This window comes from Clytia hemisphaerica, unplaced genomic scaffold (assembly GCF_902728285.1).
Source record: "Clytia hemisphaerica strain Z4C2 unplaced genomic scaffold, Clytia hemisphaerica genome assembly, whole genome shotgun sequence".
NCBI lineage: Eukaryota > Metazoa > Cnidaria > Hydrozoa > Leptothecata > Clytiidae > Clytia > Clytia hemisphaerica.
In genome coordinates this window covers 1,477,141-1,491,253 of record NW_027103286.1, presented here as the reverse complement: position 1 = coordinate 1,491,253, position 14,113 = coordinate 1,477,141, and the positions used below count along the sequence as shown (strand labels likewise).

The following is a 14,113-nucleotide window of genomic DNA, read 5'->3' as shown; positions in this document are numbered from 1 at the left end:
AAGGGAAATTCTTCCCGACGACGGTATTGAAAATACAAGTGTAGGAGCGCTCTTGTGAAAAATACCCTTCTCGACACAAATCTTATTTTTCAACAATAAATGTTGAAATTAACTTAAGTTATAGGGTCGATCAGGCGGCTGATTAAAAAAATTACTCTCATTTTGAAAAAATAATATAATTTTTTAACAACCAATAATAATATTTATAAAAAAGGGAAAACCTAACAGAATATTAAGAGGCAAAAAAACATTAGACCTAGAAATTACCTAGAAATCTTAAGAATTATTCTAATTTTCATTTAAAAAAAGGTTTGTGCATATAATATATAAGCATATTGTAATACAAAATATATAACAACTTAGAATTTCTTAATATTGGAAAGGCGTGCTCCTCGCAATTTATTTCCAGCGCAATATTTTATTCAACGGTTTTTATATGATTACAGGGACATAAAAGCAGTAAAATGTAAACATTGCGCGAACCACGTGTCATTAAAGAGAACAATTAAAATCACGTGTCAAAAAGAAACTTGTAAAAACAATTGAAACAATCAAAATCAGCCATATTTGTTTTTATCTTTTATTTTGACATGTGACATTTGTTTTGATTTTGTATCCCGCTGCATACGGTTTGTTTACAAATTTCGTCAGGACTTTTATGTCCCTTTAAAGAAGTATACACACACTATATCTTAAGTTCACGAAGATGGAAGATTGGCCTAACCCTAAGAACAAATTAAGAAGAACGTCACTTTAGGGCTACATACACTACACAATATATTGTCAGACAATATATTGATGATATATTGCTGAGTACCGGCAATATATTGAAAAGATGTTCGCAATATATTGTCAGCTTGATTTGCAATTTTCCAACAATATAGGGGGATTGTTTACAAAAAGAAAATTCCTTTTTATAGAGCACTTGTTATTTACATCGTACATTACGGTCCAAAAACGATATTGTCAAATATTGTTCGTCAATATATTGTGTAGTCTAAGTAGCCCTTTTGAACCCTGGTCTAAAGGTGGAGTTATTCTTTTAAAAACCATTATAAACTACTCCCCTGTCTCACAGCGGTGGTTGAATTTCTTTCCATGGCTTGAAAATCTCTATCGACGTCCCAATGGAGTTAGAAGTTCTATTGATCCAAGCTCAAAAAATGCATTGGGGTGGTTTAGGAGTGTAATATTTTCTATTGAATTTTGAATTAGGATGAAACAGAGGAATGTAAAGAGATGGAAAAACAGCTTTTCTGATTACTCAAAGTTCAACGATCACTTCTATTGAAAATTCTATTGTAAAAACTTTGATAAGGTCATTAAATGAAAGTCCAGAAAAGACGGCTCGCCATACAAATCAGACGGTTTCTACATGATTTGACGATAAAAATGAAAATTTGTTTTTCCTTTTTTGCCGATTACTAGTTCAATTTTTAAGAATAAGGAGCAATATTTTTACTAATGTATAGCAAAAGAAATTGTTAACGCAATGATATTAAATTGGTTCTTGTAAAACTGTCAGAAGTCGAGTAAAGTCAATATGAAGTTATAATTTTCTCGCGCTCTAGCTTTCCATATAATGATGCGGTCATAATGCGGTTATATCAATAGAATCGCTAGGAAATTCTGAGCAAGAAGATATAGGTACCTTTTCGTATAGGAGAGGTGTGCCCAAAATATAAGCCCTAAAAGTTTGCGCATAATGAGGCTTGGAACAAAAGAATTTTGTCACAACACGCTAATTATGCAGATTTTTTATAGCGACAACAAAAGAAACCTATTTACTCGACATAAACTCCCTTAAGGGCAAGAGACCTGGTATATGACGAGCCGTTTTTCCATTGTTTTCAAGAAGCTGTTTTTCCATCTCTTTACATTCCTCTGGATGAAATCAAAGTCAATTTTCTAGTAGGGCTGAATGTATTTTTCCCACACAAAACTTTGGCCAAATTTTCGAGTAGGGCGGGGTCCACCGAGTCCGTAACACAGGGGTGTTAAACCAAAAGAAAATTCCCTATAAAATAATACAAAGGATAAAAGGATAAAAAGATACCTTTGATATTTCTAAAGGTACCAGAAACTGTGCAGGTCTTTCAAGTTTGGTAAAATTACATCATTTCTCCCAGCTGGCACACAACGTTGTTTCAACGTCCAACTAACATTATATGGACGTTGTGAACGCTAGATGAACATTGAAACAACGTTGTGTGCCAGCTGGACTGCTAGTATCGAAGAGAACGTTTGATTTGCATAAGAAATCGCCACTTCAAAATCGAATGTTTCTATAATGGCGGAAATTACGTAACTAAGCCAAACATGAAATACCTCTATTCAAGATATTCATGACGTAATGTTTTCTACGGAAATACCCCGGTTTTAGCCAGTAGTGGCAAATTTAAACTGGACAAAAAATGTATGAAATTTGCCAGTACTGGCAAAAACCGGGGGTCTTTCCGTAGAAAACATTACGTCATTAATATCATGAATTGTCAACCACAGTTCAAAGCCACTTTAAAATAATCTACGAGTTCAAAGCAGTATTACCGAAATGGAATATTATCCTCGACAGTAGCTCTTAAAATGCCATCGGTTGAATGTTAGAATTGAAATCGAATCCTGGCGCTCGAAAAATCGTGAAAAACATGGGTAGGAATAGACTGGCACGCCAGTCGGGCTGGAACGGTATCACGCGGGAAAAGTGAGCGTAGGAAGAAATTTTGTCGGCGGCAAGGGCTGAAAGCCCGACTGGAGCGAAACCCCAGGAAGGAAAAAACGGCTAAGCTGAAGCCCCAATCTTACAACGCCAGATTTCGGCGTTGTAGAAATGAATGAACTTTGAGAAATTCGTAAAATCAGAAATGAAAACTTCCGTCAAAGTCGCAGATCGTGTTGTTTTGATTTTTGAGGAGTGAGTGATTGAAGGAAGAAAAATGGCTGACTTCTAGTGGAAATTTTTATTTGAATAGATGTTTTGTTTCTTGTTTCTTATTTGATGAGTCTTTTCTTTGTGTATATATATGTGGCTTTTCTTCATGGTTCTGCATATGCAAAATTCGTTGGCTCATTTTTGGTTGTCTTTTGTTTTGATTTGAGAGGCAAGAGAAGATGGAAAATCTTGTAACCAGTTATCAGAACTTGTTGATTTGTTATCTTTTCCTATTCATAACTCATTCAATTTTAGGAATGGAGTATTCAGATTGCAAACACTATGGACTGTGAGTGTTTTTTTTTGCATTTCAGCTTTCTTTTTCCTAGGTTTACATGTGGTAATCAAAGGGATAACCCAGGTACAGTACCCTAACAATTATTTACTGACATTCAAACATAAGACTTTTTAATTTTCCAGGACTCACAAGTCAAAGGTTCTTTATCAAAAATATATGGATGTTGCACTACCAGAGACTACTACACGACACTGACACAATGTCGCACGTATTGGAAGTGCAACAAAACGTGCAACTAACTTTTGTGAATATCTACCTGGTTATCCCTTTGTTATCCCTTATGATAAAATTACAGTTTTGAGCAAAAATAAAGTTATGGTAAAGCAGCACTGACAAACAACAAATTTCTCCAAAAAACATTTTCTTTCAAATAATGAAATATTAAAAGTCTTCTTACAAGATTTGAAAATGATTAAATTTTTTCACCATGCTTATGTTTTACTCAATTCTAGTAATTTTTCCAAAACTTAACTTATACGTAGTGGGAAATTTAGCAGAATTTATGGAGAAAATTAAGAATTCTCAGTTTGGCAACAAAAATTTTCAAATGTACTGTACTATCACTTAAAACATTATTAAATTGCCAGATTAGACTCTAAAAAAATTTAGCCATAAATCTTCAAGTGTGAAGTTAATTCCACAGCTCACTTGTTCAACAAATTCTTGTCAAATTGGATGTCGAACAAGTGGGTTGTTGAACAAATGGGTACCAAAATGTTTGACAACCTATATAGTTGTTCGACAGACCAGTTGTTTGAGAAAAGAGTGTCGAACAAGTGGTTGTTGAGCAAATGGATTTCGAACTAATAACTGTCGAACAAGTGGGATTTCCCCAAAATTATAGTTGTACGTAGATGAAAATTTGTCAAAATTTATATTACGGTGAAAATTCTCAGTTTGATAACAAAAATTTCTCGAATAGGTAACTTTAATTTACATAATCATAATATTAAATTGTAACATTAGTGTGGCAAGAAAACTCTTTAAAAAATTAGCCATAAATCTTAAAGTGTAAGGTTAACATTTCAGCATTTTTGACGTGACAAGAAAATTCTTCAGCACATAGCCACAATCTATAGAAAAATGTCAGAATTTACATAATTCTCTTCTCACGATAAAAATACTGCATTTTTCTAAAATTATGGATATATATATATAAATTCTGGATTTTCCATCAGAGCTATCTTATCACAGCACTAAATTCTGCAAATTTCAATTTTTCACAAATTAAATTTGTGCATGTCGATGTTACATTTTTCCTGACAGACTGAAATACTTAATTATTTCAACATGACATCTTAAACTAGCAAAAGGTCTATCTATTTAATTTTCTATGCGCATATACGTGTAATTTTCCTGTGCTTGGCTGGTACGTTACATGCTGACAGTCAGGACAGGTTGTTTTTTGTAGCAGTGAGTCTGTTGAAGAGGGTTGGGCTGTCAGACAGCAGCCAGCCTGGGAGTAATGACATTGAGAGTTTCTTTAAACTAACCAGGAAACGCTGTTTATTCTCACGATAACCTAAAAATTGTTTTCAAACCGTACCAAAAACTTTAGTCAACTGCATATTATGTTGACTAAAATTTTTGGTACGGCTTGAAAACCTGATTTAGGTTATCGTGAGATATTAAAAGTGTCAGAATTATTGATTATTATGATATGTTATTATTCTAAAAATAGTGTCAAAATTTTTCCAAAAAGGTTATATTGCTGGGTACTTTTGAGAAGAGTTCCTGCCTGGTTAGTGTTACTGTTGTATTCATTGTATTGGAGAGGTTCACTTAGCCACAATGAGACTAGACTGCTAGAGTAATCAAGTTCCTTAACAAGTAGTCTGTAAGTACTAAAATAAAAAAGCAAAAAGTATTTAGGTGGAACCAAAATAGAAAAAATATTTCTTACCTTGAATGAAAGAGGCTAGCAAAAAGCCACCAACCTGCATAGGGAAAACTGAATAATCCTTGTACACTTTAATGATTGTAGAAAACTGAAGCTAAATTGCAAATACTTACCTTTCTAAGAATGTATGAATAACAAAAACAACTAAGATGTGTAAAAGTTTCAAAACTTCAAAAGTGGCTCATCCTTTTACCACCCAAAATTCAAAACAAAGTGGTCTGTCGGCTTTTCTCCCTCCAAAATTTAGGAAAGCACTCCTCCGTTCTCAAAACCTCCAAAATGAAGCCGTGGCATAATGTTCTAGTCTGTATATCAGCAGCCTCTCACCAACTTTTGCTCGCTCTCCTACGCAGCTCCTATTCTAGCAAACGCCCGCCGCCTTTATGTTCCCGCCCTCTGACATGATTAATTTACAGACTAGTTTGCTAGTCTAGGGTAGGAATTTCCTCCAATCATTTTTAGTGAACGGAGTCAGATTTTTCCACCCAGCAGACTATTGTGACAAATTTAAAGGTTTTATTTTTGCATAAGTGTTCCCGTTTCATATCAGACACATATTTCATATCAGGACAGTGTCTGCCTATTGTTATATTATGCTGATATAAGTGCTTTTCTTTTCCTTTTTTTGACCAATCTTGCTCCACATCTGTGTCAATAAAAGTGACGAGTAAGCAAACGATATCACTCTTATTTAAAAACAAAGCCTTTAAGGATACGGGGGAGATAAATAGCACAACTTTAAAATACAATTTTGAAGAAATCTTGCGAGAATCTGTGTCCATTTCATTGAGTCGTTCATCAAGTAGCAATAAATTAAGCACTTAGCTATGAAATCATCAAGCAATCAACAATGAATCAGAATGGAAGTTCGGTTGTGGCCACTGACCTTTATATACCCTGGACCAAGTTACTCAATCCCGGCCAAGCAAAATTTTTGATCGGAGTTTTTTTTGAAATTTGTACCCTAAAGGCGGCACTACTCAATAGCGGTGAAAATGTATCGAGAGCGCTAGATTTTTATTTTTTCTCGAATAATTTTGATGATGTAGCGCCGTTAGACGTTAATTTTTAACATTGCAATGACTTCTTCTCGGGTACCAATTCAAAAAAAAACTCCAATCAAAGATGGCGGATATAGCTTGGTCCAGGGATATATAAAGGTCAGTGGTTATGGCCAATATAACTCATTTTAACGAACCATCCTCCAATCAGTAGGCTAGCTGAATCCCATCAGCCAATGGAATAACTCCTCATAATTTGACCAGCCAATCACAAAGCTAGACAAATGATCTGAACCAATCAGAATGCAATGTAACTGCTCAATCAACCAATGATCATCAAGTAATAAGGTTTCCAGTGGTTAAGAAATCGAAACAAATCTCACAAACACGAACAGGTTTGCTTAGTTCATATTTCAATATTGGCATCTGTTGTTGGGAACATTTGTTGCACAGTAATCGACCACAGTGGCGACTGAAGAAATAAAGATTAGAATGATTGGTTAAGAGATCGAGAAAATATTTATTCAAAGTAAAACAGAACAGAACAGAAGAAGTTACCACACACATATTTTTATAAGCAACTCCAATGTTCGGGCCGGGCCTTGGGTTTCTTAATATTTTAGCTCATTTTCTTAAAAATTTGCTTTGACAACCCCTGATACCAAACCACATTTATGCTTATTGGGTCAAGGCTATCATTTGCCATGCTTAAATTATAGTAGAGGGCATTTTGTAAAATCGCTCGAATGTTTTGATCAAAGCACTTGTTATACATTTTTGGAAAGCTAAGGGGTAGGGGAATCGAAATTACAATGTTTCCAATTTTTTTTCGGACACTTTGGTGTGATTTTCGGACAAATATGACGGTCTCAGGCAAAAATCATAGGGTTAAAAATTAATGAAAATTTTAGCTCGAGAAAACGGAGACCTGTTGTAAATTTTTGAAAAGCTCTCAAAAAATTAAGATTAGAGATATATTGCAAGTATAGGTGATTTCAGTACCTAACTCGAGATATTGAGCTTCAAAAAGCGCAAAGACTGGACAAAATAGCTGTTTCTGGCTGAAAACACGGTTTTCAAGGGTTAATATCTCGAGTTAGGTACAGAAATCACCTATACTTGCAATATATCTCTAATCTTAATTTTTTGAGAGCTTTCCAAAAATATACAACAGGTCGTCGTTTTCTCGAGCTAAAATTTTCATTAATTTTTAACACTATGATTTTTGCCTGAGACCGTCCTATTTGTCCGAAAATCACACCAAAGTGTCCGAAAAAAAATTGGAAACATTGTAATTTTGATTCCCCTACCCCTTAGCTTTCCAAAAATGTATAACAAGTGCTTCTAACAAAACATTCGAGCGATTCCAAAAAATCTAACAAAATTCCCCCTACTATTACCTAAAAGCTAATTTTAGGCCCCGAGCATTTGGCCATTCTATTTTATATCAATATAGGGGAACATTTCTGAAAAGAATTGAAAAGGTGAAATAGAGTGATTTTTCATTTTTCCAGGGGGTAAAAACTTGTTTTAAATTTTTCAGGAGGTTTCAGAATGATTTTAGTTCGTCCATCCTCACTTAAAAGGTAGGAAAAGAATTTTTCCAAGGGTATTTTAGAAAATTTTACCACTTTCCAGGGGGTATCAACAAATTTCAAAGAATTTTCTTAGACGTAAAAAAGGTTCGAACACCCCCTGTATGGATTTTAATGGAACAGCCCATTAACAACCAAGTTACTTATAAAAAAACGTGTATCGGTGAAAAATAATATTTTAGTTTGGAAAATTTTAGAAACTTGCCGCCATTCTATCGCCCCCTATTGTTATTTTCCCCGTTGAAGTAGCGATGATACAAAGTGTTAATAATTGATTGAGAAAACAAATCAATTTTCAAACCTCGAATTACAAAAACTTGTTCTTGGAGGTTCTTGGGCATGCATTTCTTTGACTTGTGACTTTGTCTTCATACTATCTCTTTATAATAATCTTTCTGACTTTTTCTGTGTGCATGCAGAGATGGACTTATGTATTAGCTGATTTGAACGTGCGTTGGAGAATGTATGTATGAATGTATGTAATAGTTTATTTCAAGTTGACGAACAGGTAGCAACATAGGCTAATAAAAGTCAACGCTACTTTACAATTTGTAAGATGATTACAAAGCCGACACCGTCAATATAGGTCCGGCAGTTTCTGCACGGGCATGATGTATAGGCCTCCACTGCTTAATCTTTTCCTTAAAAATACTAAGATCAACTATATCTCTATACTTATCCGGAATTAATTCCCAAACTTTTGGCCCTAAAAATGAAAGTGACTCTGAACCGTGAAAAACCGATTTTATTTCTCTTCATCTGAAGTAAAGTTGGAAAAGGGTGTGGCAAATTGCGTGCTCCTTGTGCCCTCGTGAGTAGTTTGTGGGTCAGAAAAAAAATCTCACGGGTAGGTCGCGGGTCCAAAAAAAAAATCTCGTGCTTTGATTCATCAAGTCTCTGTTTACGTGCGTAAGGGTGACGAGGGTGTATTACATACAATTTATAACTAAAACTCATCTCCTGCATTACAGGAATTCACCTAAGCTTATGGTTTGTTAAGGCGGCTCAGACTTGGTTTCGAATCTCGCAACTAATTATTCAGCAGACCACGACTTAGTTCTAACTCATCATTCATCTTCTCTCTTCTCTAAAGTGCTGGTGCAAAGAGTAATGATGGCTATGCACATGCGTACATAAGATACCCTGTTTGTATTGATAGGCCTCTGTACATAATACTATGTCTTCATTAGTTTAAAACACCCGAAAAAACCAACTCTGAATTACGGCAAAGCCTTGTAGCATGACCGACATGTGCAAAAAACATAACCTTTATGTACAGTGGAGCAATCCAGGGAGAAAGTAGTCTAGAGGTAGACTACTAATTAACATCAGTTTTACTCAAAAGCTTCTTTTACAGTAGTAGAAGAAACGTACCTAGAAATTTGTTTACTTTTCGAATGTTTGAATTAGTAATTACTATTCCAACTTCCCGTACGGCTTTTTTTCTTGTTTTAGACTTTGAGGCAGGATTGCTCCTACGTTTTGTGTTAAAAGAATAGTGGTCTGGAAATCGAGACTAGAGAGAAAGCGGCACCCTCCTACACCCCCGGATAGATAGCGATGCCTCCGACTGCGGTCACAGACTAAATTGTGCATTAGGTTCATTTGATCATTCAAATTCAATTGATGAGTTGATTCCACTTACCAATGATGCTTACGAGTGGTGATGTTGAAATTTTGACCACATTGATGGCATGATGGGCCGTCTGACCACGCTGGTTCCGTGTTTAACATGTCTAAAACAAAAAATAAAAACTATACAGTTTACGACAGATACAATAAGATGCGACTAGCCCCCCCCCATATTGGTATCATTGCTTCTACATCTCATCAGATTGTGGATGCATGTCCTTGCTATGAGCAAGAAATGAGGAAGGTCTGGTATGGAATAGAGTAGGCCTTGTGTGGCTGGAGAGACTGTTCCATCCCGACCAAGCTTAGGATTTAGACGGTCGTAGAATTTCATTATTATTTAGAACCCAGTCGCTTTGACTTCCAGGAAAAATGAAAAGCGTTATTTACAAGAGTCGACAGATCATTTGGATCATTTCTTGTTTTAGTAGGGACAAATACAGAAACGCACTAACCAAAAGACGCTACAAACACTACGAATGATCCCTTCCTCACAAGAAACTGGTGTCATGTCACCAGGGGTATTAAATTATGTAAAACAAGGGTTAACAACACAAAAAGAGAAAGAGAGCTAGGAGGATTGTCTGAAAACTTAAAATAACAAACAAGATCAGATCAGGTTAGATCATCACCTTTGTCACACTCTCTAGGGCGTGGTACAGGTAATGACGAGAAGACTTATTATGATATCCATTTATTCAGTGGTCAAAGCCAAGGTTTTTCGTCCGAAACAGAAAGTTGATTATACACAGCTAATAGACGATATCGGCTTTCCGAATTCTCCCCGAATGATTACCCATAATGCATTGCGCAAAAAATTCACAGAAAGTCAATATCGTCCGTGAATTTTTTTGCGCAATGCATCATGGGTAATCATTCGGGGAGAATTCGGAAAGCCGATATCGTCTATTAGCACACTTTTCCTGAAACTTTAGTGAATTGTGCAGAATTTTGAGACGGAAAAATCCCTTTGCATACTTCGCTGAGACGGATGAACTCTTTTAACACACTGTGTATTGGAGCTAAGTATATGATGGCCAAACCATTTGGGACAAGCTGGAGTTTTTACAAGTTCTTCGATGACTCTGTTGGTCGTTAAATGTTGAGACAAACGATTTTATTACTTTTTATAAAGAACGCGTCATCCCTATTGTTTAAAAATAACCAATCAGTTAAGCATCTTGTAAAACTCTAAGGCATCTCAACCATTTAAGTACCTAATAATTTGAATAATAATTTCTTAGTAGCGACTGGTGCATTGAATATAGACATTCCATGTTTATTGATGGTTCCAATACGAGCACCTGATCTCAACAAAGCACAACACAAACCAACAGCACCATTGCTGTATGCCAAGAATAATGCTAAAAGAAAGGAACAGATAAAAAAGATGAATATACAGTTGACTCTCTCTCTAATTCGATATTCAAGGGACCAAAACATTTTATACGACCTTCCAGAAAGGGTAAATTCTAACGAGTTGAATATGCAGCTGACTCTCTCTAATTCGACATTTTACTATTCCATAAGCTCATGAATGAAAAAAACTCTTGCTTTTCCGAAGAACTGACGTCAAAAATTACAAAAAGTCGTTCTATTGCAGCGTGTAACAACAACAGATATCTTATATAAAACACTACTAGATAGAGCTACTCCGTCCCTAGCTGAGAGAAAATAATCCACCATCTTGAACGAAGTGACGTCATCATTTAGCTTGCATGATCCTTGAAATTTCGAAGTCATTGCAGTGTCAAACAACTTCAAAAGTCAAAACGCAAGGTTTTTACTGTGACCTACTTTCGGCAAAGATGGTGGATTATTTTGCTGCACCTGCCGTTGTTTGGAAATACAGAGTACAGTTGACGCTCTCTAATTCGACGTTCTACTATTCAATAAGCTCCCTTATTCGATGAAATTTAAAGTCAGCGTTATTAGGAAACTCTCATAAACGACGTTTCCTTATTTGATAAGCTTCATTATTCGATGAAAATCCAATTCCCCTTGAAGATCGAATTAGAGAGCGTCAACTGTAGTTCTATCTAATGTTTTATATAAGATATCTGTGTTAACAACACCTTGTGCCGTTCAATACCTGACGTACTATTACACGGCTGCGAGTAACACCGAAAATTATTAAGTGCAGCATAATAACAATAATTTCTTACCTGTGCTTTCAGAGGCATCTAGCGCATCGAACGGATAATTCGGCATCGTCTGTCGGAATAATTCGAATATGGAAGCCGCGTTTTCTTTACTGTAAACTGCTAGCGTGTGTAGTGGGTTGTGGCCTCTAAAATCGAAACCATTGAACTCATACAAAGTCATTGGGTAGGAAATACAAGTAGAATGGGCGCTCGTTGATTTCCAAGGGACATATGAAAAAAGTTTCTAAGAGACAGTGAAATTTTGAGAAAACAAGATACGGGGTTCTCAATTATAGGAAAATATCATGTACCATATAAAATATCATGTTTTCTTATGATGTGGCTCAACAGAAGATCAAGATAGATAAAATTGATATTTTTACGTGGATAACCGAAGTGATTTAGGACTTTTCCTAGACAGTCTTTTGATCGTTTCTACGGCAAGCCGGGTCGGCTATCTATCAATTGAGCTAAACGTTAGAAGGGGCAGGGGTTTGAACCATGAATCCCTGGCTTGTTGTGCAAACGCCTTAAACCAGTCAGCCCATGATCCATACGAGACCTATGAGCCGAACTTGGGAAGAAGCGGGGATTTTAAACATGAGTCCCTGGTTTGTTGTGCAAACCCCCTAAACCAGTCAGCCCATGATCCATACGAGACCTATGAGCCGAACTTGGGAAGAAGCGGGGATTTTAAACATGAGTCCCTGGTTTGTTGTGCAAACCCCCTAAACCAGTCAGCCAAGGATCCATACAAGACTTTCAAGATGAAGAACAATCAAACATACTTAGCATTGTAGGATTCGGCATTGATGTTGGATTCAGTGAGAAGGACACGTACTGTGGACATGTTACCGTGCTGGCATGCCATGTGTAGACCTGTCACAAATAAAGTAAGAAAAAAGTCACTTTACAAAATAAGGGGAAATACTGCAAAAGGCAAGCCAGTTAAAAGTTTTGTTTTTAACAAAAGTGATATCGTTTGCTTACTCGTCAATTTAATTCACAAACTTTTTCACATTGAATTGACACGGGCGTGGAGCAAGATTGGCCAGGAAGAGGAAAAGAAAAACAGTTTTTTTGTTTATTTAGCACAATATAACAATATGCAAGCACTGTCCTGAAATGAAATATGTGTCTGATATGAAAAGGGAACACTTATGTAAAAATAAAACCTTTAACAGAAAATCTCATAAGGAAGCAAACGGCATACGATTCTGCCTACCTTAGATGCCTTCTAAAATACTGAAAAAACTCATACCATTATTGAGATTGGTATCCACCAGATCTGGATTAGCACCATTCTGTAACAACACTTCCAAAATGGCAGGTTTGTCCTCGATCGTTGCAATGTGGAGAGGGGCTTGGCGTTGCTTGTCTAAAGAGTTCACTTGTGCTCCGGCCAGTAGCTGTAGAAAGTTAGAAAAGAAATAGAGAAAAAGAAGAATAAACATTTGCAGAACTTCCGCCATTATGGAAGCAAACGTTCGATTGACGTTAGGAATCTCTCCGTTGGTTTCCATAATGGCGGAAATTAGAACCCAAGACCGGGTTTACGGGTTTCGTATCGCTCTGGTGTAGTATTTGTTACGGATAGGAAGTGTTCATACTCATTTCAGAACGTTTCGGAGCAAGAAAACGGAGCAGTTCCGTTCCGATATCAAAATAGTGGATCTGTTTTGCTTCGTAGCGTCTTCTTTTTTGACGTATCCAATTTTGTTCACGCTTGTTCCAGAACCGTTTCGTTTCGGAGAGAAACAGAACGTAGCGTGTGAGCGTGTGAGCGTGGTCTAAACCTCTGTAATAAGGTTTCTGCGGGCCAAATATTTCAAACCATCTGATTACTCAAGTCAATCAAGTCAAGGTAGGACCTATAAACTATATACTATAAACTGCATTTTCAATAAGCACTTTCTTCTTATGTTCAGCAATAATGTTCAAATTCTAAACAGCTCCACTTCTGCGTTATTGGCTTATTCTGAATCACAGACCTCTACAAAACCACAAGTAGTATATAAGGAGCACGAATCCGTTAGTGGATGCCAGCAGCCTGATTACTCCTAAACCTAAAAAGACAAACACTTACCAAATGGCGAACGATGATCTCGTTTCCCGTTGGGATGGCCAAGTGAAGGGGCGTCCTGGATGAACCATCTTTGATGACGGAGTTGACATTGACTTCGATGCTGATCAAGAATAAGACACTATCAACATCATTGTTGGACACTGCGATGTGAAGGTAGTTCCGTCCTTTGTTGTCAAACTGTAAGAAAAGGGTAAACGAGTCAAACATCGCAATTCGTATACACGTTTTTTATTAAAACAAACAAAGTTAAGAGCATTTTAAGGCTTTGTGGGCTCAGACCACCCAATTTCTTAGAAAAAATGCATAAAAATACTCATTAAATGGAAAAATTAACATTTTAAGGCTTGAATATCAAAAAGTTAAGAACATCTGAAGATTTTGAAAATTTGGATGTTCTTATAAAAAACGTGTAGCGCTTAAAATGTCCAGCTAACCTATACTGTACCCGTTCTTTTCTTAAGAACAAACTATATATAAGAAAATAAGGAATCGAAAGTAAAAATATTAAGAACAGGCTTTGTGGACTCT

The 14,113-nt window shown here is 36.2% G+C and overlaps 1 protein-coding gene across 1 annotated transcript in view; it reads right to left on the bottom strand.

Annotated features, from left to right (window-relative positions):
• Positions 1-3,259: 3,259 nt before the first annotated feature.
• LOC136806333 (rabankyrin-5-like) overlaps positions 3,260-14,113 on the bottom strand; it is a 65,410-nt gene continuing 54,556 nt past the window's right edge. The window contains exons 22-28 of the mRNA XM_067062892.1: positions 13,586-13,762; positions 12,761-12,908; positions 12,288-12,378; positions 11,521-11,645; positions 10,573-10,719; positions 9,369-9,459; positions 3,260-6,600 (exon numbers count right to left, since the gene is read on the bottom strand). Of these exons, the coding sequence (XP_066918993.1) occupies positions 6,465-6,600; positions 9,369-9,459; positions 10,573-10,719; positions 11,521-11,645; positions 12,288-12,378; positions 12,761-12,908; positions 13,586-13,762 (915 nt within the window). The 3' untranslated portion in view covers positions 3,260-6,464. The remainder of the gene's footprint in view (positions 6,601-9,368; positions 9,460-10,572; positions 10,720-11,520; positions 11,646-12,287; positions 12,379-12,760; positions 12,909-13,585; positions 13,763-14,113) is intronic.